We start from the raw sequence: 25,445 nt of genomic DNA on the forward strand, positions 1-25,445 counted from the left end.
CCAGAGCCAGTAAGTGTGGAACACAAAAAGCTATTCTAGGCAGCTTTCTAATAATTATCCTGAGTCTGAGGAACAGAATGCCAGAAGTGCAGTAAAGACTGACACACAGCAAGGGAGAATTAAGTTGGCTGGACAATATCTTCCCATATATTCTATTAGGATATATGAAGTTATTTGGGGAGGGGGGGGGAGGGGTCTAATCAGGACTCCCTGGTATTAGCCCGAGAGAAAAGAGTCACAACGGACTACACGGACACATTGGTGAAAATGAGCAGTCAGCCAGTGACTGTGACTAACTGGATTGAAGATCTCTGCTTGCTGTTAGGGAATGGAAACTCATCCTTAGGGTCCATTCACACATCCACAATTTCGTTCCGCATTTTGCACAACAGAATTGCGGACCCATTCATTTCTATGGGGCAGCACAATGTGCTCCCCGGATCCAGAATTGCTGACCCGCACTTCCGGGTCCACAATTCCATTCCCCAAAAAAATAGAACATGTCCTATTGTCCGCAATTGCGGACAAGAATAGGAATTTTCTATTAGTGCCGGCGAAGTGCCGTCCCCAAAATGTGGAACGCACATCGCCGATGTCCGTGTTTTGCGGATCCGCAAAACACACACGGACGTGTGAGTGGACCCGTAGGCTTCATGCACACGACCGTATGTGTTTTATCCGTATGCCATCCGTTTTTGTTTTTTTTGTTTTTTGCGGATCCATTGTAACAATGCCTAAAACTGACAAGAATAGGACATGTTCTATTTTTTTATTTTTTTTGCAGGGCTACGGAACGGACATACAGATGCGGACAGCAATTAAATGAATGGGTCCGCGTCCTATCCGCAAAAAAACGGAATTGACACGGAAACAAACAACGTTCGTGTGCAGGTAGCCTTAGACTTGAATGCACTGTAAGGAACCATGCACAAGCTACTATATCGGCTGCACATGGTTCACAAGGGGGGGAGGGGTTAGGATATATGCACAAGTGTTTTTATTCACTGACAGCATGCGCAGATTTTGAAATGGTTAAGGAAAAGTGTTGATCATGAAGACGCAGCATTTGCTGCTTCTAAGGGTGGAAAGTGAGTGTATCCCTCCTCCCAGAGAATCCGTAAGTGAGAGATGGTGGAAACCCCTATCCCCATAGGAGGGTGCACCCTCATAGTCTGGTTTTCCCCCTATCTGGGCCTGACCCCTGGAACCCCCCCCCCCCCCCAATTATGAGATTGGGGATTCCTGTGCCCCCCCCATATGAAAGAAGCGACAGGGTGCATGCTCCATTCATATGGGGGCCTCCATTCTCGTGATTAGTGGGGGTTCCGGGGTCGGAATCCCTCCTCAATAGAGGATGTACCCTATAATCTGTGGCTGCGAGGGCATTTTCTTACATTCACTTCTCTGCCTCCAAATGGGTTAAAATAACGAGAAAATGAAACTCTGCACACAAGCTGGACATTTTTTTGTTAAATTCACATTGTTTATTGATTGATCATCAAACTGTACATTCTTTGATGCCATTGGTGGATGATCGGCAAAGTGCAAGCACCCCCCCCCCCCCTCCCAATCATCAATACAATGGATGACATTACACGGCAAAGAAATAATAAAAAAAAAACAATAACAAAAATCAGCGTTGCCCTTTAAACCGCCCCGATAAGGGAACGTGCTTGGCTCATTACATTCTGTCCTATAAAAAGCTTCGGGCTGGGCCCACACTGTGCAAATATTTTCAGTCCACACAGGATCATTGATTCCCAGGCGTACTACGGTATGTGGCCGAAACGTGGTCAAAACACAAGCAACACAATCAGGGGCTTAGCTATAGGGGGAGGCAGAGGCTGCCTAGGTCCTATAGGGGGGCCCCCCAAAGAGTCTTTGACGTATAGGTGACATATGATATACATAGGGGGCCTGATAAAGATTTTGCAGGCGCTTTAAGGTACCCATCCCCAGAACACTTGTAAAATACAATGACATACCTATAGTAAAACAAAAAAATTTGTTTTGTTTTTTTACATAAAAAAAAAAAAATTATAATCAGCAGCAAAATTTGATCCAAGTCATCAATGCCTAAAAACTTTCCTACTGTATCCACCACTTCGCCAGCACCTATAGGCCATATGCACACTACATTTTACCCATTTCAACCTTTTTTTTGAACATTTTTTTATGGCAAATAGCATAGAACAAATGATCGCATTGACCTCTATGGTGATCAAAGTTGGTATTGCGTTACGGATATTACCCCCTCCCATAATATTCACAAATCTACATAGTGTGCACAAGACCTAAAGGCAACCAGTAACCAACCTTAGGACTACAAGTCCCAGCAGCACAGATCAGATTCTGGTTAGCACAATGTACAGGGACTTTGGGTCCCGCAAACGCCAAAGAGCCACACTTGGCGACCTATGGCTCAGAAGAGGCGACATGACTTGCGTTCCTCAGGAGCGCCCAGCCTCTCCTAAATTTTCCATCTCCGTCAGTTCAGGGGACCAGGGTTCCTCTAAGACAAGATACAACTCTGCTGCTTCCGGCGAGGCTGTTTCTTCCTGGGTTCTGGTTGTGCGCTGGCTCGGCGCCGCTCTAAGGCAGGGCTCAGTAAGCACGGGAGGTTAACCCTTCGCAGCAGTTCCTCAAACACCTCCTGGACTTTTTGGTTGAGCTTGGCTGAGGTCTCCACGTAGCCGCTGTCCCATTCCAGTTCTGCAGTAGCAGCAGCCTGTAGTGCCATGAGCTGTCCTGTCTGAGACTCCACGCCGGGGAACAAGTCCGTCTTATTTCCAATGACCACGATGGGCACGTCGGTCTCCCCCTTGATCCGGTGGATCTCTTCCCTTAGTCTCTCCACCTCTTGGAAGGACTCTAGGTCTGCCAGCGAGAAGACCAAGGCGAAGGCGTCTCCTTGCTGGATACGCAGCTTCTGCATGGCTGGGAAGGAGTAGCTGCCGCTGGTGTCTACGATTTCGATACGTAACTGGAGGGCATTTGGCTCCGGGTCCAAGCAGTAGACCTCCTCCACTGTGCACTGGTGTCTTGGCTCGAAGCGGTCATATAACAACTGCTGGATCAAGGCTGTTTTGCCCACGCCGGCAGCTCCCATGAAGACCAGGCGAACTGTCCCATTGGATTGCACCGAGATGGACATGGTGATGTCTCCTTGGAGTTGGGTCGCTAGAGGAGAGCTGTGGAGCTGATGTGCTGCAGAGGTGACCTGTACACTTCTGTATCAGATGAGAAGCTCTGCACGCCTCGGCTCCTCAGTCACTAATAGTCCTCACACCCACAGCTCACAACCTGCACCTTCTCATCTGCAACTCCTACTTTTATGCTGCAGTCCTCACAGCTCCAGCCAATCAGCCGCCACCGTCATGGAGGGGGAAGGGGGGGGTGGCTGAAGCCATGTGCCAAGATAATTAGACTTTTTTTTCCCTACACAATACACGTGTCTTCTGTGTTCAATGCAACTTATCCAAGAGAGAGAGGAAGGGGGAGGTGCAGGCTGCAAATCTAAAGATTCTAGAAGGGACCGAGGAGCCGTCCCGTCTAATACTATAAGGCAGGGGGGCACAACCTTTTCTGGTTGGGGGCCATATCGTCAGCCTGAACCAATTCCAAGGGCCGAAAATAAAACTTAAAGGGGTATTACCAACTAAAATACTGTATTTTGGGCATATTGAACATACAGTATATACTATAAATGTCTAGTTACAGTTCTAGGACTCCCATCTAATAGGAGAATACATGAAAGATAGATGTAAGAAGCCATAAGACATAGACCTACATGTCTTTTACCAGATGTTTGGGGGCCGCACAGAATGGTATTGAGGGCCGCAGGTTGTGCACCCCTGCTATAAGGGGTGCAGAGGTAGAAGCTCCACCCAAGACCTGGTGCCTGCCACGTGAGAAGATACCAGTGTTATGAATGGCACAATAGATAGATATGAGATAGACATTAGATAGATAGATAGATATGACATAGATAGACATTAGAAAGATGATAGATAGATATGAATGGGGTCATTTATTGTGAGATTTTGAGCAACAACCTCCTTCCCTCAGTCAGAGCATTGAAGATGGGTCGTGGCTGGGTCTTCCAACATGACAATGAACCGAAGCACACAGCCAGGATAACCAAGGAGCGGCTCCGTAAGAAGCATATCAAGGTTCTGGAGTGGCCTAGCCAGTCTCCAGACCTAAATCCAATAAAACATCTTTGGAGGGAGCTGAAACTCCATGTTGCTCAGCGACAGCCCCGAAACCGGACAGATCCTAGAGGAGATCTGTCTGGAGGAGTCGGCCACAATCCCTGCTGCAGTGTGTGCAAACCTGGTCAAGAACTGCAGGAAACGTCTGACCTCTGTAATCGCAAACAAAGGCTTCTGGACCAAATATTAACACTGATTTTCTCAGGTATTCAAACACTTATGTTCAGCAGAGCAAGACAAAGAAATTATTTAAAAATCATACAATGCGATTTCCTGAATTTTTTATTTTTTTTATTCTGTCTCTCACCCTAAGTTCACACCTGAGTGTTTTACAGCGCGTTCCTACGCGCTGTAAAACGCTCAACAAGGAGAAACCAATGCTTCCCTATGGGAATGGTTCTCACCTGGGCGTTTTTACAGCGCGTACGATCGCGCTGTAAAACGCCCGATGCTCAAACAAGTTCTTGAGCTTTTTTGGGGGCGTTTGTCGCGCGTTCTCGCACATAGATATTCTGGAATGCGCAACAATGTGTGCACGCCTGTCTCTGTATGCGCGATTGTAAACGCCCGTACAATCGCGCATACAGAGCGCTCGTTTCAGAACGCTCAGGTCTGAACCCAGGGTCAGAGTGGGAATGCACCTACAATGTGAATTTCAGACCCCTCCATGATCTCTAAGTGGGAGAACTTGCAAAATCGCAGGGTGTTCAAATACTTCTGTTCCTCACTGTAGATAGATAGAATAAAACAGTGCCCAGGGTATGATACATGTTTCGGTGTCAGGTTCCCAGTGAATAGATAATATAGTCCTGTCTGTGGTGACCCACGTAGTTCTGTACCAGTTAGTGACCTGAAAGGATTAAATGAAGCTTGTAATTGGAAGGTCTTTTTATAAGTATTGGTGTTTGTTTATTTGTAAAAAGTAATTGGTTTTATTGTATATTTTTGTTATTGCCAGTTCTAACTATTTAAATCATATAGGACCAATACAGCGCACGCCTGAGGAAGGGAGCATGACCCCCAAAAATGTCACAAGCTGCATGTGTGAACACGCTGCCTTTCCACCTGAACTGGTCTTGGAAGTACCAATGGATGGTCTTGGACTGTATTCAGATGGTGCGTTTCAATTGCCATGGATAAAGCATATGAATTTGTGCTGTGAAACTGTGATGAAGCACTTTATCTGAAGAAGTAAACGCACTTTAAATGAAGTCGTCGTTGTGTCCCTTCTAGGGTCCAGATGCCAATAGAACAGGTAATGTATGAGTATGAAAATATGATACCTATTTACTTTGGGCATGGAAAATGGATATGCTCCAGATACATATACATATCAGTTTTTCCCTGCAGCGGTTTACAGTTCTCCAGAATGAGAGTGAGACATTTCCAGTACAATAGATAACACTAACCTAGTCTGTGTTGTCACAGAGGTGGAGCAGAGCGCTCAGCAGTGACAACTGCAAAGCTGAGCATGACCACCAGAGGGCACTAAACACATGGTCTGAGCCCAGCTGTGGTGTACTGCACGCTCACATAGAGCATTGCCTGACATGGGTTTTAGACAGAATACATTCAGACAAGCTGTCCACACTTGAAATTCAGTCCTTATAGGATTTTTCCAGGACCCAGCAGGTCCCACAATGCCACCTCAATTGCAAACTTTCTGCTATAGTTGTATTCTGTGTAATCTACTTACTATTCCAAAATCGTTTGGATCGGGCTCTCAGGAACCCGGCCAGGTAGCGCTCCCTTTTCTGATAATCCAACTTCCACGGGTGTCCTCTTCTTTCACCAAGTTTTTGGCCTGGGCTAAGGAGGGGACTTCATTTCTACCAGGACCAGAACTATTCCTTTACGTGGCGCATGCGCAAACTCCTGAATACACCTCACCTGTGCATGCACTAGGGAGAGGAGTAGTTCTGGTCCTGTCCACAATGGAAGTGACATCCCGTCCATAGCCCAGGTCAGAAATCTGGTAAAAGACGTGACGTCTGCGGAAGCTGGATTTTTAGAAGAGGAGCCTCACATGATTGGGTTCCTGGGAGGCTAATCCACCCAACTTCTGGATAGTAAGTATATTACAAACTGTCTCCTACGCTGTGTACTGGTTAATTAAGGTGAGTTTGCGGGACCCGCTGGGTCTTGGAAACCCCATTTAATAAGAGCAGTATAGCGCACTCTATGTGGCTTACTTGTTGTGCAGCTATTTCTAGTACTTTTCAGTTTCTGGTGAGAGTTTTGTGAAGGATGTCACACGTATTTTCACCTTTGTGCACTGTGGTTATAGTCTTGATGTAGCAGGGCATTATTTAGCCAGCAGCAGTGTCAATGGAATCTTAAACAAGTCTCAGCCCTCGGGCGGCTGCGGCTTTTTATCAGCATGGAAGATGTCCAGATAGTGATAGAATTGTGGCATGTTTTACGCTGACATTTTCCACAGTTCATTGCAGATGAAAACAAAAACAAGAGCAGCTGAATGGACTAGAACATGGGACAACAGGGAGCAATGTGAGGAGGGGGCGGCTGGTGCAGGGTACGGGGTTTACCGCTGAAGCTGCAGGAATACAGCTGGAGACTATGTGTATAACATGTTAAGTGCTCATGGATTGCTGGGGCTTGAGATTTGGGGTTTCACCCTGTGCCAAAATGCGGGCACTCAGGTTCTCCATCCAATTCTCAAGCCCATAAAATTTCCATCACTGAGAATTACTGACACCGTGCCTATAATCAGAGTCAGACTGGGCCACCAAAGAACCATAGGCTGGGCCCAGGCTTGGAGACAACATGTCCTGCAGAAGACAAACCCATTTGGAACTGACTTTGGAGCCAATCGCTTGCCACTATGGTCTGAATTCATTTTTGGAGGTCGCCTTCTATGATGTATCCTAAGAAAAATGTACTTCAACCTAGTTATAGATGCTCCTATTGAGCCTCCCTGCTCCAACGATAGACATGTCTGCTTGACAGTGTCTACACAAGTCCTGAAGAACTTCATGCTAACATCCATGCCTCTCAACCCCAAAGCTGCTGGCTTAGCTTACTGGAAATAGCACAAGAGCCATCTTTCACTATGCCAGATGCTGTTATGGGTCCAAGCCAAGCTTCAGATCAGACCCCTAGGATGGAACATTGACCAGACCGCGTTAATGGCTCCCTAACGTATAAGATGACGACTTATTTGCATCGTGGTAGACCTGACAGATGTTATTAGATATGGTGCCCATGGTAGGAGTCACCCTACACTGCCTGTTTGTTGGGTACTTGCTCACCTTAGCACCCTGAAAGATAGCACACACGCATCTAAGCCCTGTTACCGCCACCCCAGAAGTAACAACTTGGTTCCCGAGGATCAAGCTTAAGTGTATGACTGATCTTGATCAATTCTTTGGGATTAGGCTGAATCCACAGGTAAATCCTGGATTACAAATGTAGTCTCATCCCAAATAATCTTCAAGAACTCAGGTTGGCCGGGAACGGATAATATGTTTGGGCGAACCTGGTCCTAGAGGCTCCATTCTCCCACCTCATTACACGCCCTCCAAGTCTTGATTGACAGGGCCAGGCAGCATTCGCATCCTCCTGCCGCCCCTGTGCGCTGTGGAAATCTCGCTCCGTTCAGTATAAGGCCCAGGCGTGGTGAGGGAAGGATGCTCGCTTGCTGCCAGCTTCCTCACCGCACCTGCGCCGAATACTGAACGCCGTGAGATTTCCCCAGCGCACAGGGGCGGCAGGAGGATGCGAACTTGGGGGTGTGTAATGGGGGCATGAATAATCACAAGAATAGCATAGTTAGTTGCAGTTGACATTAGCACATCGATAATGTCAGCCAGTTTAATAGTGAAAATTACTGTGACAGAAACCCTTTAAGGTCAGCAGGAACACAACGGGTTAAACCCGTTTTCCAACATATTTTTGGCATTAACCCTTCCCCACGTCCACTAGCTGGCTGGTAGCGTTCTCAGTAATTGTGTTGGTTCTTCTATAAATATTCGACTTCTCCACCTTCTCCTCGCATATTTACAGATCTGCTGTTTGCAGTAGAAAATTAAAGCATCTGGCCAGTGTTTGACTTACTACTCCGAGCTCCAAACCTCCCTGTTTTATGGCCCTCAATGTTTTGATATAAAACATGGCAAATATGAAGGTGGGGCATAAGGTTTCTGTCGTTAGGTCTGGTCTGTGGCAAACGCCATCGCTCATTAGGGGCAAGAGAGTCCCCAAAAGGTGAAAATGAAAAAATCTGTAACATGTCTGTTATAGGCCATTTATAATACTGGTACTGAAGGGGACCAGAGGGGCTTTCTGATTCCCTCAGACACCAGAGCATAGGGGCAACCATGTTACCTAAGCAAGTTAGTCTTGCAGGAGGTACCCAGTTAGATTGTATATGGGAACCGTCTACTACCATACCTTACTTACAGAGGAGATAATGCAGAACTTGGCCAACCAAAGGTTGTAGCTGGCCAGCTAAGACCTGTCCTAGGTTGCTAGTATAGCTTATATGTCTATACAGCTAGACCTGCCAATAACCTTAATACACTTCCTATGTTTATGTGTTAAAGACAAAAGCAGAGTTATTTACTGTGACATCATGTTTTGGATGTCATATTACTGTTATATTTTGTGTTCACAGAAGCAGAAAAAGATAATATGCCTTTAAGATTCATTTTGTAATGTAAGGTAAGCTCAGTGACACAGCAAAAACAACAGAACGCATAGTGTTAATCTGTTGTTGCTGGGCAGAAGTCTAGACCAATCACAGCCAGCTTCTCACACAGCAAGAGTTTTGACCAATCACAGCCAGCCTCACACACAGCCTAGCTGGAAATCATTACTCACCAGAGAGAGGAGCTGAACAGACACACAGTTCCAGTCAGAGTCCAGTTTTATGGGAACAGGAGGCCAAAATAGGTATTTAGAACAGTTATATAATGTTCATATTGTTAGTATTGTGATTAGAACTGTATACTGAACCCGTTACATGTGTGTTTACAAATTGCAAGCTACAATTGCAAACTACAAACTAGTTCACAATCCAAATTCAAATTCCATATTGCAATCCAAATTGCATACAACCATACCAGATCATACTCAACCAATCTGCAAATAGTCACTGCTAACTGCAAGTAGAACTATTAGTTAGACCTCAGATATACCTCTCAGAGAGATGATAAAGCGCTTAAATAACTTAAAGTGCGAGTACAGATACTGAAGAGAGAAATATATCCACCATTTTATGTTGACTGACAAGATTGAACAGTTGAACCACCATCTTATGCATACTGTCATTTTGTGATATCTTTTTAACACGTGTTTTGTAGATGGACGATCTGCTGCGGAGGCGGCAGTGTTATATATGAAGAAAAGTTGAAGTTAATAAAGAAGTTATTTCAAGCATTTGGTGTGCTCTTTAAACCTACTGTTTCCATAGACCGGCGCTAGAGGAATTTGGTTAAACTAAAAGTCAGAGATATCAATATTATTCTAATGCCACAGCGCAAAAGGCACTTTATAGTACTGCGCCTGCCACAGTGGAACTATTGCCCTCAGAGGGCGAAGTGATAGCGCTCCTCAAACTTGCACAGTAAAGAGCGCATTAGAGCAGCAGAGCGCCAGCAAAGGCAGAATAGTCAGAGAGCGCCAACCCTCCTGCGATCCCTAGAGAGAGAAAGAGACGCATAGTGGGAGGCCAAAGTCCAGAGCTTGAGTGCCTGCACCGCTATCCCCAGAGAGACCACGTACTGCAGCCAGCTTGTTTCTCGCCACTAGGCCCAAAGCCTGTAGCAGTGTATCCAAGCCAGCGCATCGCAAGTCTTAACAAAGCATCGCAAGTCTGCACAGAGCATCGCAAGTCTGCACAGAGCATCGCAAGTCTGCACAGAGCATCGCAAGTCTGCACAGAGCATCGCAAGTCTGCACAGAGCATCGCAAGTCTGCACAGAGCATCGCAAGTCTGCACAGAGCATCGCAAGTCTGCACAGAGCATCGCAAGTCTGCACAGAGCATCGCAAGTCTGCACAGAGCATCGCAAGTCTGCACAGAACATTGCATCACATCAAGAAAAGACAAGTCTCCAGCAACCTTCAGATCGCAGTATCCTGCTCTTCAGAATAAGGTCAGAGCTTTCCTTTTATTACTTATCATTGCATATAGGCTTTAGCATAAAGAGACATTTTTGTGTTCAGATAAAGACTTTAAAGTAAAACAAAGGACAGTTTGTATTACACGGACTCTATATCATTTAAAGTGAAAAGCATCTTAATATTTGTATTGATTGTTATAGCATTTAAAGGAAAATGTCTAAGCCTAGTATTAACCATGCCACTGTTAGAGGATACAAAGATAGATAGAGTAGAAGTTGAAGAGCAAGGGAACCTGTCTGCGGTAAAAGAGCCTGATGCAGCATTAGTCTTGCCTGAAGCAAATTTAGCCCAAACAGATGAACTAAGACGTTCATCACGTGTCAGGAAACTGACCTCAAAGATGCTGGAAAACTTGGAGCAAGAAGCAGCACTGAAAAGAAAAAAGTTTGCCCGGATGTATGATAGGTGGAAATCATACATTAAAGACATTCGTAGAAAGCTAAAGCAAAAAAGTATAAAAGGGAACTTCAGTGATATGGTAGACGGTAGAAGAATCTGAATCAGAGCTTATGGCAGCATATGTCAACCTGCGGTCGTTTACGACACCTTCCCAGGATATTGTAAGGAACATGGACACATGTACTGCGGTCACTAAAGATTTCGTAAAGCTCATGAGAGAACTATCATCTGCAGCAAACTATGATGAAGTTAAAGCAAGAAGTAGAATGAACTAGCTTTTTATGAGAGACTATGCTAGATCCTTAGGGGGAACCACAATCTCAAGTGTGACTTCCTTCGCTAGCAGAAGTGCCACCCACATATCAGAGTCCTCAAATACTTCAGCCAAAGAAAGGAATTAGCTGAACAACTGCTGTCAAGAAAGCAGAAATTGAGATGGAAGCTGCCATCGAGGACAGCATCAACTGATGGCTGAAAAGCAAGCTGAAAAGGATGCACAACGCCATCAAATGGAAGCTAAAGGGATGACACACGCCATCAAATGGAAGCTGAAAAGGAGCCAATGCCATCAATTGGAGCTCAAATGGAGGCACAAGCCATCAAATTGAAGCTGAAATCGAGGCACAGCACCAACAGATGAAAAGTCTGGAAAGGCAGAAAGAAGTTAAGATCATAGAAGCCAGACTCAGAGATACATGAGGAGGATATGAGTAGAGTAGTCAAACTTTCAAATCTGTCTAAGTGAGAAACAGACTCCTACTTTCCTTCATATGCCCAGGAGAATGGAAGGAATTCCAGCATGTAGTGAAGAAATAAGTTATTATCCTTCCAGCCCTGCTCATAAAAACAAAGAGAGGCCTAGTCCAGTATTAGGAAAAAGGTGTGTGGATTTACCCTCTATCTCTAACAGAAAAGATAAAGAAAAGGACTCACCTAATTCAGAACTAAGTGAGAAAATAGAACCGGATGATTATATTCCTAGATGTCACGGCAATGCTCAGAGTGTTACAACTATTGTCCCAACAGGACAACAGAAAACAGCCCTCGCTAGACTTCCCGTGCCGGAACCCACTGTATTTTCAGGAAACGTTCTGAAGTTCATAGAGTGGAAGGCAAGTTTTGAAATTATCATTGAGCATCATTGCTTCAGTCCAATCAACAAGTTATTCTACCTTCAGGGATATGTTGGTGGGGAAGCAAAGAAAGTTCTTGAAGGTAACTTCTATAGAAAAGACGAAGAAGCCTACAAGCAAGCTTGGGAATATTTAAATGCAAGATATGGTCATCCTTTCTTAGTACAAAGAGCTTTTAGAGAGAAATTGAATAACTGGCCTAAAATAGGTCCTAAAGAACACTTCAGACTCCAAGAGTATGGTGACTTTCCTGCAAGCATGCAGCAATGCCATCCCCACGTTCAAGGACTGGAAGTACTGAACGACTATCTAGAAAACCACAGGATGCTAACTAAGCTACCTGAAGAAGTGGCTTCTAGATGGAATCGCTATGTGACTGAACAGTTAGATCTAGGTAAGAACTTCCCAAGTTTTAAAGAGTTCTCTGAGTTCGTCAATAAGAAAGCACGATAGCATGTAATCCAGTAACAGCATCTACGTCTTAAAATCTTAGAAGAAAGGCCTGTAGAGAGATATAAGACGTGCAAGAGCAACTAGCTTTAGCTTTGCAACCAACACAGCAGCTAAAGGTCCAGATACCGACGAGAGCAAGTCCAAAGTCACTACTGGGGTCAGTAGAGAGACGGAACCGAGAAATCTTCAGACTACCTTCAAGTATATGTTCTGTGGAGAGAACCACTCCATATATAAGTGCCAACAATTGAAGGCGAAGTCCCCAGAAGAAAAGAAAATTTGTGCTGGATAACCAACTGTGTTTTGGATGCCTAAGAAAAGGCCATGTTACTAAGGAGTATAAGTAAAAAGCCACATGCAACATTTGCAAAGGACGCCATCCTGAGGAAGGAAAGAAAGTATTGGTGTTCTCTTGCAGAGTGAGGGAAGGAGAAAGCAATGGCACATCAATGGTTGTACCAGTGTGCATTTCAAATCGTAAAAGGAGGAACAAGAAGGTATACGCCTATGCGCTACTGGATGCCCAGAGTAACGTCACCTTCATTGATCAAGAAATCTGCAAGAAATTACAAGTGGCTACAGAACCAGTAAAGCTCAAACTCGCCACAATGACGGGGAGAGACACATTAGTGAACAGTCAAAGGGTCAAAGTTAGACAGAGTTAGAGGACTTCATTCAGACTTCACATTAGATCTACCTACAGCTTATACAAAAGACGATATATCTCTAGATCGAGATCGCATACCTACCTGTGAAACAGCCAATGAATGGGAGCACCTATCTGTCATATCTCATGAAATGTCCCCGCTGAAGGAGTTTGGTGTTGGACTATTGATAGCCTAGGCTATGATTGTCCCGAAGCCTTGGTACCACAAAAGGTAATCACAGGAGGAAAGGGTGAACCCTACGCGGTTCAAACTGATCTAGGATGGGGTGTTGTTGGAGGAAAACAGCAGATTGCAAACTCAAGACAAGTGCAGGATTGTGTCATCGAATATCTGTCCAAGAGTTACCAACTGTAAGTCCAGGAAAAGTAATCACGATCCTTGAATCCGACTTTGCAGACATAAGTTCTAAAGAAAAGAGTGTATCCCAAGAAGATATAAAGTTCGTACACACTCTAGAAAAAGTATTCAGCAGAATCAACAAGGTCATCTTGAAATGCCCTTACCTTTTAGAGAACGACCTCGTCTGCCAAATAACAGAAATCTTGCCCTAGCAATATTGAAGTGTTTGAAGAAAAAGATGGGAAGAGATCCCAAATTCAAGCAGAATTATTTGAAATTCATGGAAGGCATCCTCGAAGAAGGACATGCAGAGAAAGTTAATAACAAACCTAAAGAAGAAGTGTGGTACATCACACATCAAGGTGTTTACCACTCAAAGAAACCAGATAAGATTTAGAGTAGTATTTGATTGCTCAGCAAAGTACAATGGTGTTGCATTGAACGGTCATCTACTAAAAGGACCAGATCTTACAAACACCCTGCCTGGAGTACTCTGTAGATTCAGAAAGTATCCCGTAGCGGTCATGTGTGACGTTGAAAAGATGTTCCACCAGTTTCATGTGAAAAATTAAGATAGAGAATTCCTGAGGTTTCTATGGTGGGAGGATGGAGATACCGATACAGAGCCAGCAGAATACAGAATGAAAGTACACTTGTTTGGAGCAGCATCATCTCCAGGTTGTGCCAATTATGGTATGAAGTACCTGGCTAATCAGAATGAAAAGGATTGCCCATCAGCAGCAAATTTTCTGAAGAAAAACTTTTATGTAGAGAATCTGCAATCAAACTAGTGAAAGAAAGCCAAGAGTTATGCGCAAGAGGAAATCTGCGCCTTCACAAATTCATCTCAAACAACAGAGAGGTACTGGAATCCATCAGTGACTCGGAACGTGCAGCAACAATGAAGAATGTAGATCTCAATTATGATCATCTTCCAGTTCAGAACGTACTTGGATTGGGATGGAATGTAGAGAACGACAAGTTCTTCTTTGAAGTATCTATTGAAGAGAAAGATACAACTAGACAAACCATTCTTTCCGCAGTGGCTTCTATATTTGATCCATTGGGATTCTTGGCCCCTGTAATCCTCAGAGCAAAATAAATACTGCAAGAATTATGCAGACAGAAGTTGGGATGGGACAAGCCCATACCTGAACATTTGAGGCCAAGGTGGGAGAATTGGATAAGAGACTTGCAAAACTTGAGAGAAGTTTGAATACCCAGATGTTTTGTACCTCATGATTTCGGAAAGTACAAGAAAATAGAACATCATTTTTCAGATGCCAGTAGTTATGGTTATGGTCAGTGCTCCTACATCAGAGTAATAGGAGAAGAAAAGATACACTGTGCCCTGGTTATGGGGAAGGCCAGAGTTGCACCTACCAGTATTCAGACAATACCAAAGACTTGAACTGACAGCAGCTGTAGTTTCAGCATCAGTAAGCAAGTTTCTCAGAGAAGAATTGGAATTGAAAATAGATGAAGAATATTTTTGGACAGACTCACAAGTTTTTCTATATCTTTGTCGCCAACAGAGTTGAGAACATTCGGGAAGTAACAAATCCAGAACATTGGCATCACATTGACACAAAGCATAACCCAGCACATCATGCTTCAAGAGGCCTGAATGTAACTGAATTGAAAAATTCTAATTAGTTTACAGGTCCAGAGTTCCTTTGGGAAAAGGAAATCGCGCCCAGTAAAGGTTACACAGCATTGTCTATGGGTGATCCAGAGGTAAAAATTGTACAAACATTAAGCACTGCTGCCAAGTGTCAAGATGACCTACTTGAAAAACTGGCCAGATGTTCAAAATGGAATACAGTAATAAACGTAAAAGCTCGAATTCAACGTTTGGCAAAGGGAATCAGAAAGAAGGAATCATTGAATGTAGAAAAAAGACTGAAAGCTGAAGGAACAGTCATAAGACTCATCCAACAGAGATTCTACAGTGAAGAGTTGAAGAGACTTAGTCCCGAACCTAAAAGGCTTCCGAACAACTACACATTGTACAAGCTTAATCTTGTTCTGCAGGATGGTATACTGAAGGTGGGAGGGAGACTGGAAAATGCATTGTTACCTAGCAGAGTGAAGCATCCAGCAATTCTACCCAAAAATTCAACCTTCACAAGATTGATTATTGATCACTACCACAACAAATCCTTGCATCAAGGAAGAAGCTTTACCCAACGCTGTTTGAGAGAAGGTGGTTACTGGATTGTGAAAGGAAGCAAAGTTATAGCAAAGTATATAAGTTAATGTGTAGTCTACAGAAAGGCACTTAGACCTACCGAAGAGCAAAGAATGGCAGATTTACCGGCAGATCGTGTAAACCCATCACCACCATTTCTTTATAGCGGAATGGATTGTTATGTCCCATTCATCACCAAACAGAACCGCAAGGAGTACAAGAGATATGGACTAATATTTAGATCTCTGAGTTCCAGAGCGATTCACCTGGAAATGTTAGAAGATATGTCAACTGACGCATTCATTAACGCCTTGAGATGTTTCATAGCCATTAGAGGTACAGTCCGAGAGCTTAGATCTGACCAAGGATCTAATTTTGTCAGAGAAAAGAATGAATTGAAGAAAGCTCTAAAAGAGTTTGATAAAGGTAAAAAAGTATTTGTTAGAGAAACAGTGTGATTTTCATATAAATGCTCCACATGCAAGCCATACAGGAGGAGTTTGGGAAAGACAAATCAGAACTGTAAGAAATGTGTTAGGTTCAGTGTTGAAAAAGAACGCCGGAAGAATAGATGATGCTTCACTTAGGAACCTATTCTATGAAGTAATGTCTATTGTTAACAGTCGTCCACTTACAGTTTATAACTATCAACGATCCAACAAGTTTGGACCCTTTAACTCCCAACCATCTACTTGACCTTAAGTCGGATTACATACAGCCACTACCTGGCAAGTTCACCAAAGAGGATTTATATGCTAAAAGGAGATGGTGAAGAGTTCAATATCTATCAGAACAGTTTTGGAATAGATGGAGGAAAGAGTACTTAGCCAATCTTATGCTAAGAAGTAATGGCAAACCAAATGTCCAAGTTGTCGACATAGTGTTAGTGAAAGAAGAAGATTTACCTAGAAGTCAATGGAAATTGGCTAAAGTTCTTGAAGCTCAAAAGGATGAAGACAGACTAGTAAGAAGCGTGTTGTTACAAATAGGAGACTCAAAACTTGACAAAAAAGGAAAACGTCTCACTACTCCACTGAAGTTAGAATGGCCTATGCAGAAGTTAGTTGTTCTACTTGAGAGTGATAAAAGACACTTGAGAGGTGAGAACCTGAAGGAAAATTCCTCAAAATAATGTTTAAGTCCTACCACTAAGAACATAGAATTATAGGTAATTTTTGTGGGAGTGTAGCAGGCCAGACCTGTCCTAGGTTGCTAGTATAACTTATATGTGTATACAGCTAGACCTGCCAATAACCTTAATACAGTTCCTATGTTTATGTGTTAAAGACAAAAGCAAAGTTTTTTTTACTGTGACATCATGTTTTGGATGTCATATTACTGTTATATTTTGTGTTCACAGAAGCAGAAAAAGATAATATGCCTTTAAGATTCATTTTGTAATGTAAGGTAAGCTCAGTGACACAGCAGAAACAACAAAAAGCACAGTGTTAATCTGTTGTTGCTGGGCAGAAGTCTAGACCAATCACAGCCAGCTTTTCATACAGCAAGAGTTTTCATCAATCACAGCCAGCCTCACACACAGCCTGTGTGGGGAACTCCCCTAGCTAGAATCATTACTCACCAAAGAGAGGAGCTAAACAGACACACAGTTCCAGTAAGAGTCTAGTTTTATGGGAACAAGAGACCAAAATAGGTATTTAGAACAGTTATATAATGTTCATATTGTTAGTATTGTGATTAGAACTGTATACTGAACCAGTTATGTGTGTTTACTTACAGTTCCACCAAATTGCAAGCTACAATTGCAAACTACAAAGTTCGCAATCCAAATTAAAATTCCATATTGCAATTCAAATTGCATACAACCATCCCAGATCATACTCAACCAATCTACAAATAGTCATTGCTAACTGCAAGTAGAACTATTAGTTAAATCTCAGATATACCTCTCAGAGAGATGATAAAGTGCTTAAATAACTTAAAGTGAGAGTACAGATATTCGAGAGAAATATATCCACCATTGAATGGCAAGATTGAACAGTTGAACCACAATCTTATCCATACCGCCATTTTGTGATATCTTTTCAACACGTTTTGTACATTGACTATCTGCTGCGGAGGCGGCAGTGTTATATGAAGAAAAGTTGAAGATGATAAAGAAGTAATTTAAATCATTTGGTGTGCTTTTTAAACCTACTGTTTCCATAGAAAGGCGCTAGAGGAATTACAGAGTAATAGACAGTCTGGTTAGACTAAAAGTCAGAGATATAAAAATTTGTCTAATGCCATAGCGCAAAAGACACTTCATAGTGCTGCACCTGCCACAAAGGTTCCTCCAGTTTTCTGGTGGGACCGTTCGACCCTCCCCTGCTCCGCATAGCATGCTCATCCAAGCAATCAAATCTATAGTCCATTCTTCTAGAACTGCGGGTTCTACTGGGTCATTGTTCTAGAACCATGAGTATTATTTCTACAAATGTGCTGGGACCCTCATTATGAATAGATTCCCAAGTAGCAGCCCAGTTGGAAGCCGAAGCACGGCTTGGCATTTCCTAAGCTTTAGCAAAGGATGGCCACCTGTCCTAGGCACTTGCAGGCCCTTCTGACTCAGAAGGATGGGAAATAGATCATGAAGGCCCTTCTCTTATGTATAGAGCTTGCAATAGACTGCGTCCTTGTACACTTTTTTTTGTGTGGCACGCTGCGTCGCTGCACTTTTTGGGACAGGTGAAGAAAGTCCCAATCTCAGGCATGAAAGGGGTTATTATTCCAGTATCTCAAGTATTATTAAATTGTACCAGTTAAGTTGTACCAGTTCTCTATCAAAAGTGGAGAAAATCTAATTTTCTTTTTAGCAGAAGACATAATTAAGCATTGAAACAAAGGTTGTCACAGACCTGGTAATTATGCCTCTAATCCCGTTACTGTAAGATGTGCCTCTTATCATTAAATGATCATGCCAAAGCAGGTGCAATAGTGGTTGCTACACTCTGGTGCCCCAGGGCTGGAAGATTAGGGTTCTTCAAAACCAAGACTTATTCCTTGTGAGATTACAGGTGTCCTAAAATATAACTACTATAATACTGCTCCTATGTACAAGAATATAACTACTATTCCCTAGGCCTACAACGGATCCCTCATGGATAGAAGGGAAACTCTCTACTGCCCTTCGCCCGAAGAAACCTCTCTCCACATTTTACAAGGAGCTGCTCTCCTCCGCACCTCCAGACCTGTGGTTCCTAGCGGCCTGGGAAAAGGAACTGTCCATAACTTTAACGGAACCAGAAAAAAGCGTTTATCCTCACACACTCGCACGGTTTTAACCAATGCATTAGGATTCAAGCTAACTCTTATAAATTACTTACAAGATGGTACAAAACGCCAGAATTCCTCCATAAGCTTAATCCCGCTATCCCGGTCGGTTGCTGGAGGTGTGGGGGAGGTACCGGTTCTTTATCTCATATTTGGTGGAGTTGCGAGAAAATCAAGCCTTTTTGGGTAGAAGTGGTGGCAGCTATAAATAAGATATGTAATACTCAGGTTAAGCTAGATGCGAAACTTCTATTGCTTTGGTGCCCTAATAGCACGCTTACCCCTTCCAAGTCTAACTTACCCACCATGCTTATAACAGCGGCCCGATTACTGGTCCCCCTCCTCTGGAAGAATGAGGCGGCTCCCTCGCACGTGATGTGGACCGAGAAAATTGATCAATTATACCGGTTTGAAGAGCTGGCCCACTGGGAGAATCACTCTAGAGCGGCATTTGTTAATATATGGTCCCCCTGGAAGCAATATCGCAAGTTCTAGGCTTTGACATGAAAGTATGTAAGATATGTGATTGACATCTAATTTTCCCCATCCTTCCCTCCCACAGTTTCATCTTCCCCTTTGTCTTGTCGACCCCCCCCCCCCCCCCACCAGATATCTGTCTGCACAGGTTATTGGTGTTCTGAGTTATGTATGCCACCATTGAGATGTACTGTGCATACGGATTAAGCTTATACCCAGCTGCGTCTGGTACATGAGATGTATGTTCTTTTACATAACTTTGTGCCTTTCTCAAATAAAAATAAATTTGATAAAGAATATAACTACTATAATACTGCCTCCTATGTAAAAGAATATAACTACCATAATACTGCTCCTATGTACAAGAATATAACTACTATAATACTGCCTCCTATGTACAGGAATATAACTACTATAATACTGCCTCCTATGTACACGAATATAACTACTATATTATTGCTCCTATGTACAAGAATATAACTACTATAATACTGCTCCTATGTACAGGAATATAACTACTATAATACTGCCTCCTATGTACAAGAATATAACTACTATATTACTGCTCCTATGTACAGGAATATAACTATTATAATACTGCCTCCTATGTACAAGGATATAACTACTATAATACTGCCTCCTATGTACAAGAATATAACTACTATAATACTGCTCCTATGTACAGGAATATAACTACTATAATACTGCCTCCTATGTACAAGAATATAACTACTATAATACTGCTCCTATGTACAAGAATGTAACTACTATAATACTGCTCCTATATACAAGAATATAACTACTATAGGGGGCGGAGCCTAGCCACGCTGCTGAATGGCCGCACGAGCTTGAGCTCCTCCAGCAGCCCGGCTCATTTGCCCTAATTAAGCATATAATTTCGCCTTATTATGGGGAAACCTGGCAAGGACAAGGTCAGAGGAAGCACAGAGACGACTCCGAGGCACTCCAAACAGCCAGAAATGGAGAAGTTTCTCCGGAAAACGCCGCGGCTTGTGGCACAGAAAGGCCCCAATATGGCGGAGTCTGCTGCTCATGACTCCGATGCCGGAGACCTCTCAGATGCGTGCAGCGGATCCGACATCTCCGACAGGAGACCCAGAGACCCACCGATTTCAGAGCGGACTCTCCGACGGGTCCTGGAATCAGCCCTCTCGCCCATCAAGCAAGACCTATCCGACATAAAAGATGACCTAAGGCATTTAGGCCAGAGGGTGGTTGCGCTAGAGACAGCGCAGGAATCCATCATGGCGTATGAAGGCAAAGCCTCGGAGGCGCTGGCGGCCCATAGGGCCTTACTGAATGATGCTTTTTTAAAGCTTGAGGACCAGGAGAACCGCAGCCGTAGGCGCAATATTCGATTCCGCGGTTTACCTGAATCGATAGCGGCGGAGGCCCTGCCGACAATGGCGCGCAAAATTTTCTCCATGCTGCTAGGCCCGGATAGAGCGGAGGGTATTGTGGTGGAGCGGATACACCGGGCGCTGCGGCCCAGGCCTAAGCCGCAAGAGCCCCCACGAGATATCATCTGTGGCTTATTGAGCTACGTGGACACTGCGGCCCTCTTGAAGAGGCAAAGAGAAATGGAGACACTCGAATATGAAGGTACGCCATTCCAGATGTATCAAGATTTGGCGCCATCGACTCTGGCGAAGCGACGCCTGCTAAAGCCCCTTCTGGATGTCCTGAGGAAATCGTCAACGCCATTTCGGTGGCTATACCCCTTTGAGCTTGCTGTATCCAGAAACGGTAAAGTACTTACCATACGATCCCCTGCCGATCTTGCTTCAGTCTGGAACTCTCTGGATGTCCCCCCTGTGGAGATCCCCTCCTGGCTGCCGGCCGACCAAGATGGCCCCTTACCAGTCCCGCCGCGGATCTCGGCCTGGCAGAAGGCCTCATCGGGCCGACCGGAGCGCCCGAATCGTGGCAAGGCGGACAGGGCCCCCACCTGATTTCTGCTAACCTTTTTTCTTTCAGAATAAGTTTATGGGCCTGAGGTTTCATTTTTCCCCTATGGTTATGGGGATATCTGTTTTGCATCCTTTGTCCTGCATTCCTCAGTTTCCATGTGTCCAGGGGAGATCCTGACCTATTTTTCTGGTTTTGGGGCCAGAGCTGTTTTCTTCCATATTGGCGGATGGGAATATGATGTTATGAGGAACTGCAATACCTCTTTATTATATGCTGAACGTTATCTCTGAACTGAGAACTTTGATCCCCACATGCAGGGTAATGACCGGAGCGTTACCGGTGCTGGATATGTTTTTTGTTGTTGGTCTCTTTTTATTACAGACCATAGGGTGCTTTACCTGCCCCCTCGCCGATCCAACCCTGTCTTGGATGGTGATGGGTGAAGCACTCACTCTTTTTCAGATGGTTATTCTGTCTGCGCTGGCTCATTGCCAGTTTCACATGTTGGTTGTTATGTTTTTTTTTTTACTTTTTATTCCTTTTTACCTTCCCCCCCCTTTCCCTCATATTCCGTGCTCTGCTCACATATTCTATGCGCTATTTAATACTTTCCTGGGTATCTGGTACTATTTCTCTCATGAACGTATGTTGATATGTCGTCCATTGTAGTCGCCTCCCTAAATGTTCATGGGCTGAACGAGCCATGCAAACGGTCTCAAATTATCTCTCTTCTCCTGAGGGATAAAGTCTCAGTTGCTTTCCTACAGGAGACTCACTTTAGGACAGGTAGAATCCCCAACCTCCCCCCTAAGAAATTTGTTCAGTGGTTCCATAGCACGAATGACTCAGCCAGTAGAGGAGTAAGTGTGGCTATGCACAAAAATCTACCATTCAAGCACTCCGCTACCTCGGCGGACCCTGAGGGACGGTACATTTTTGTAAAGGGTGTTTTAAGCGACTCACCGGTTACATTCGCCAATCTATATGCGCCTAATAGAGGCCAAGTACCATGGCTCGTTCAGACCCTTGACCTACTGGCATCCTTTTCTGATGGACTGTTAGTTTTGGGGGGCGACTTCAATGTTGCCCTGGAACCGGCGGTGGATACCTCCGTGGGCAGACCGTCTGTGTCCTACAGACTTTTGAAAAGGCTTAAATCTTCCCTACGAAAATTGAAGGTCAGGGATGTGTGGCGTACTTTGAATCCCAGTGGCAGGGACTATACGTATTATTCACATGCCAAGTCGTCCTTCCATAGGTTGGATTACCTGTTCTTGTCTGACTCGCACATACGCAATGTCTCTGGAGCCCGGATTGGTAGTATCACGCTATCCGACCACGCGCCTGTTATTATTAATTTCTCCCTGTCTGGACCACTCAGAAAAGAACGTTTATGGCGTCTCAACGACACCTTGATTTTGGATCCCACCCACGCTTGCAAAATCAAGAAGTCGATTTCTGAGTTTTTCAAACTTAATGATACACCTGACTCCCCTCCTTCTCCTTCCATATTATGGGAATCCCATAAGGTAGTAATTAGGGGGGAACTTATCGCGTTAGGAGCTCATGTGAAGAAACAGAGGACGCAGGCCTTAGATTCCGTACTAGCAGACATTGCTCGCCTTGAATCCTCTCACAAGGAGTCACAGGCCAAGCGCTGTTTGAAGGATCTTACTGAGGCTAGAGTACGCTTAAGAAATCTATTAAATGTCACCTCTGCTAAGCTGGTCCTGCGCTCACGTTTTAAGGCGTACGCACACGGAGATAGAGGAAACAGACTGATGTCGGCGATTGCCAAGAAGCAGTTCTCTGACTCCTTTGTTTCCTCTATTAAGGACTCCAAAGGCAAGACACATAAGTCTACTCCTGATATCGCCAAGGCATTTTGCGCCTTTTATGAAGCCTTATATAACTTACCCACCCCTGAGAGGTCCACTACTAGTGATCTTTCAGAGGCAACAGATAAGTTTTTACAGACACTAGACCTTCCCTCTATATCCTCAACCAAGGCGTCCCAGCTTACTAGGCCCATTACTGATTCTGAGATTCAGAAGGTGCTCGCGTCCATTCCTTCGGGCAAAAGCCCGGGCCCAGACGGTTTCTCCATCACATATTATAAGTCCTTTAAGGACGTTTTAATTCCCCGCTTCAGGGATTTGTGCAATTATCTTCTCTCCGGAGGTTCCCTAGCTCCTCACTCTTTATTGGCGCACATCACTGTCCTGCATAAGGAGAATGAGGATCCAACTTGCTGCAGCAACTACAGGCCGATCTCTTTGCTTAACTGTGATGTGGTGGGCGAAGATTTTGGCTACAAGGCTTCAGGATGTTCTCCCTGACATCGTTCATGAAGATCAAGTTGGCTTTGTCCATGGCAGACAGGGGTCTGATAATACGGTACGGCTTCTTCATCTTGTAAATTGGGCCAAAAGATCCTCTAAGCCTTTGGTGTTGGTTAGCACCGATGCAGAAAAGGCCTTCGACAGGGTCAGCTGGCACTATATGTCGCGGACCCTGTCGAGGTTTGGTCTTCCAGATCAATTCATTGCAGCCATTTATACCCTGTATTCGTCCCCCTCTGCCAGGGTCAAAGTCAACGGTGCATTGTCGCCCCCATTTCGCATCACTAACGGGACGAGGCAGGGTTGCCCCCTCTCTCCTGCACTATTCGTCTTAGTAATGGAGACCCTTCTGTGTAAAATAAGAGGGGATCCAGATATTGAAGGTCTTCAGATCGGCGCTTCTACACATGTTGCTGCAGCATTTGCGGATGACTTATTGGTCATGATCTCTAATCCTAAGGAGGCTTTACCCAAATTACTGACTATATTTGAGGACTTTGGATTTATATCCAATTTTAAAATTAATTATGGGAAATCCATGGCTCTTAACATCTCCTGCCCACAAGTGCTGATTAAGGTTATCAAGCGTGCCACTCCATTCACTTGGGCCTCCAGAGACATTGCGTATTTGGGGACTCACATATCGGCCAATGTACAGGATCTGGCTTCCCTTAACTATATACCGCTTCTAAAAACTGTGCGTACGCATTTACAAAATTTGAAGCTTCCATTTGTTTCCTGGGTAGGGAGAAAGAATTACCTTAAGACCTTTATTCTTCCCAAATTTTTGTATTTGCTGCAAGTGCTTCCTATTTGGTTGCCAAACTCATATTTTACGGAAATACGGAGAATATTCACACGCTTCCTGTGGAATGGGAAATCTCCGCGTATAGCTTATTCGGTTCTCACGAGGGACAGAAGGTTTGGTGGTTTTGGGATGCCAGATGTGAAATTGTATTATAATGCAGTACAGCTCTGTAGATGTGTGGCTTTCATGACTCGTCACTCTAGTTCTCTTTGCTCCCGCCTTGAAAAGGTACTGTTCACGAACCAGGAACTACTTACTTTGTGGGGCATTAGGCCTCTTTCGGCCAGCCACTACTACTCCTCTCCGGTTTGGAAGGGTATGCTGGTTGAATGGTCCAAAATGGTTCAGTCTCGCATTTTTAATTTTCCTAACTCTAGTATGCCACTCAACTTGTTACAAAGCCACATCCACCCCTCTGTACTAAACCCCTCCGGGATTTGGTCTAAGCTCGCTGACATTCCTCTGCAGGATGTCCTTCTCCCGGACGGCAGTTTGAACTGGGATTCAGTGGTGGACCTCCCTGAGGTTAGAACTGCGCCTTTTTTCCACTTAGCAGATTTTAAACGAGACATTAAAAAGTGTATTGGGCCTTTTACAGGTCATAGCTCCCCCTCCTGGCTTGAAAAGAAGGTTTTGGCTACTAAACCTCCCCTTAGACCGTTATCCCAGATGTATAAAGAAATACTTTCTTCATTACCCCCAGAGCTACATTATGTGGTCTCCTGGGAGCGGGAGCTCTCCATGTCTCTTACGGAGCCGGAGAAGGCGTCCATCTTGTCCCACTCACACGGCTTCAGTCGCTGTGTGAGGATTCAAGAGAATTCATTTAAGCTTCTCAGTAGATGGTACAAAACACCCGAGTTCTTGCATAAATTAAACCCTGAGGTCCCTGAATCGTGTTGGAGATGTGGTACAGGTATTGGGTCTTTGTCGCATATTTGGTGGTTTTGTCACAAGATTCAACCGTTTTGGAAGTCAATTGAGTCAGTGGTCAACCAAATTTGCAAAACTAAGGTATCGATAGATGCTAAACTGGTGCTCTTATGGTGCCCTAACAGCTCTCTAACTCCCTC

At 44.2% G+C, this 25,445-nt stretch overlaps 1 protein-coding gene across 1 annotated transcript; it reads right to left on the minus strand.

Annotated features, from left to right (window-relative positions):
* Nucleotides 1–1,624: 1,624 nt before the first annotated feature.
* On the minus strand, nt 1,625–3,283 carry LOC122945584 (ras-related protein Rap-2c-like). The gene has a single exon (XM_044304659.1). The coding sequence runs from the start codon at nt 3,152–3,154 to the stop codon at nt 2,513–2,515; it is 642 nt and encodes a 213-aa protein (XP_044160594.1). The 5' UTR covers nt 3,155–3,283; the 3' UTR covers nt 1,625–2,512.
* Nucleotides 3,284–25,445: the final 22,162 nt, after the last annotated feature.

Source organism: Bufo gargarizans, chromosome 8 (genome assembly GCF_014858855.1).
Source record: "Bufo gargarizans isolate SCDJY-AF-19 chromosome 8, ASM1485885v1, whole genome shotgun sequence".
Taxonomy (NCBI): domain Eukaryota; kingdom Metazoa; phylum Chordata; class Amphibia; order Anura; family Bufonidae; genus Bufo; species Bufo gargarizans.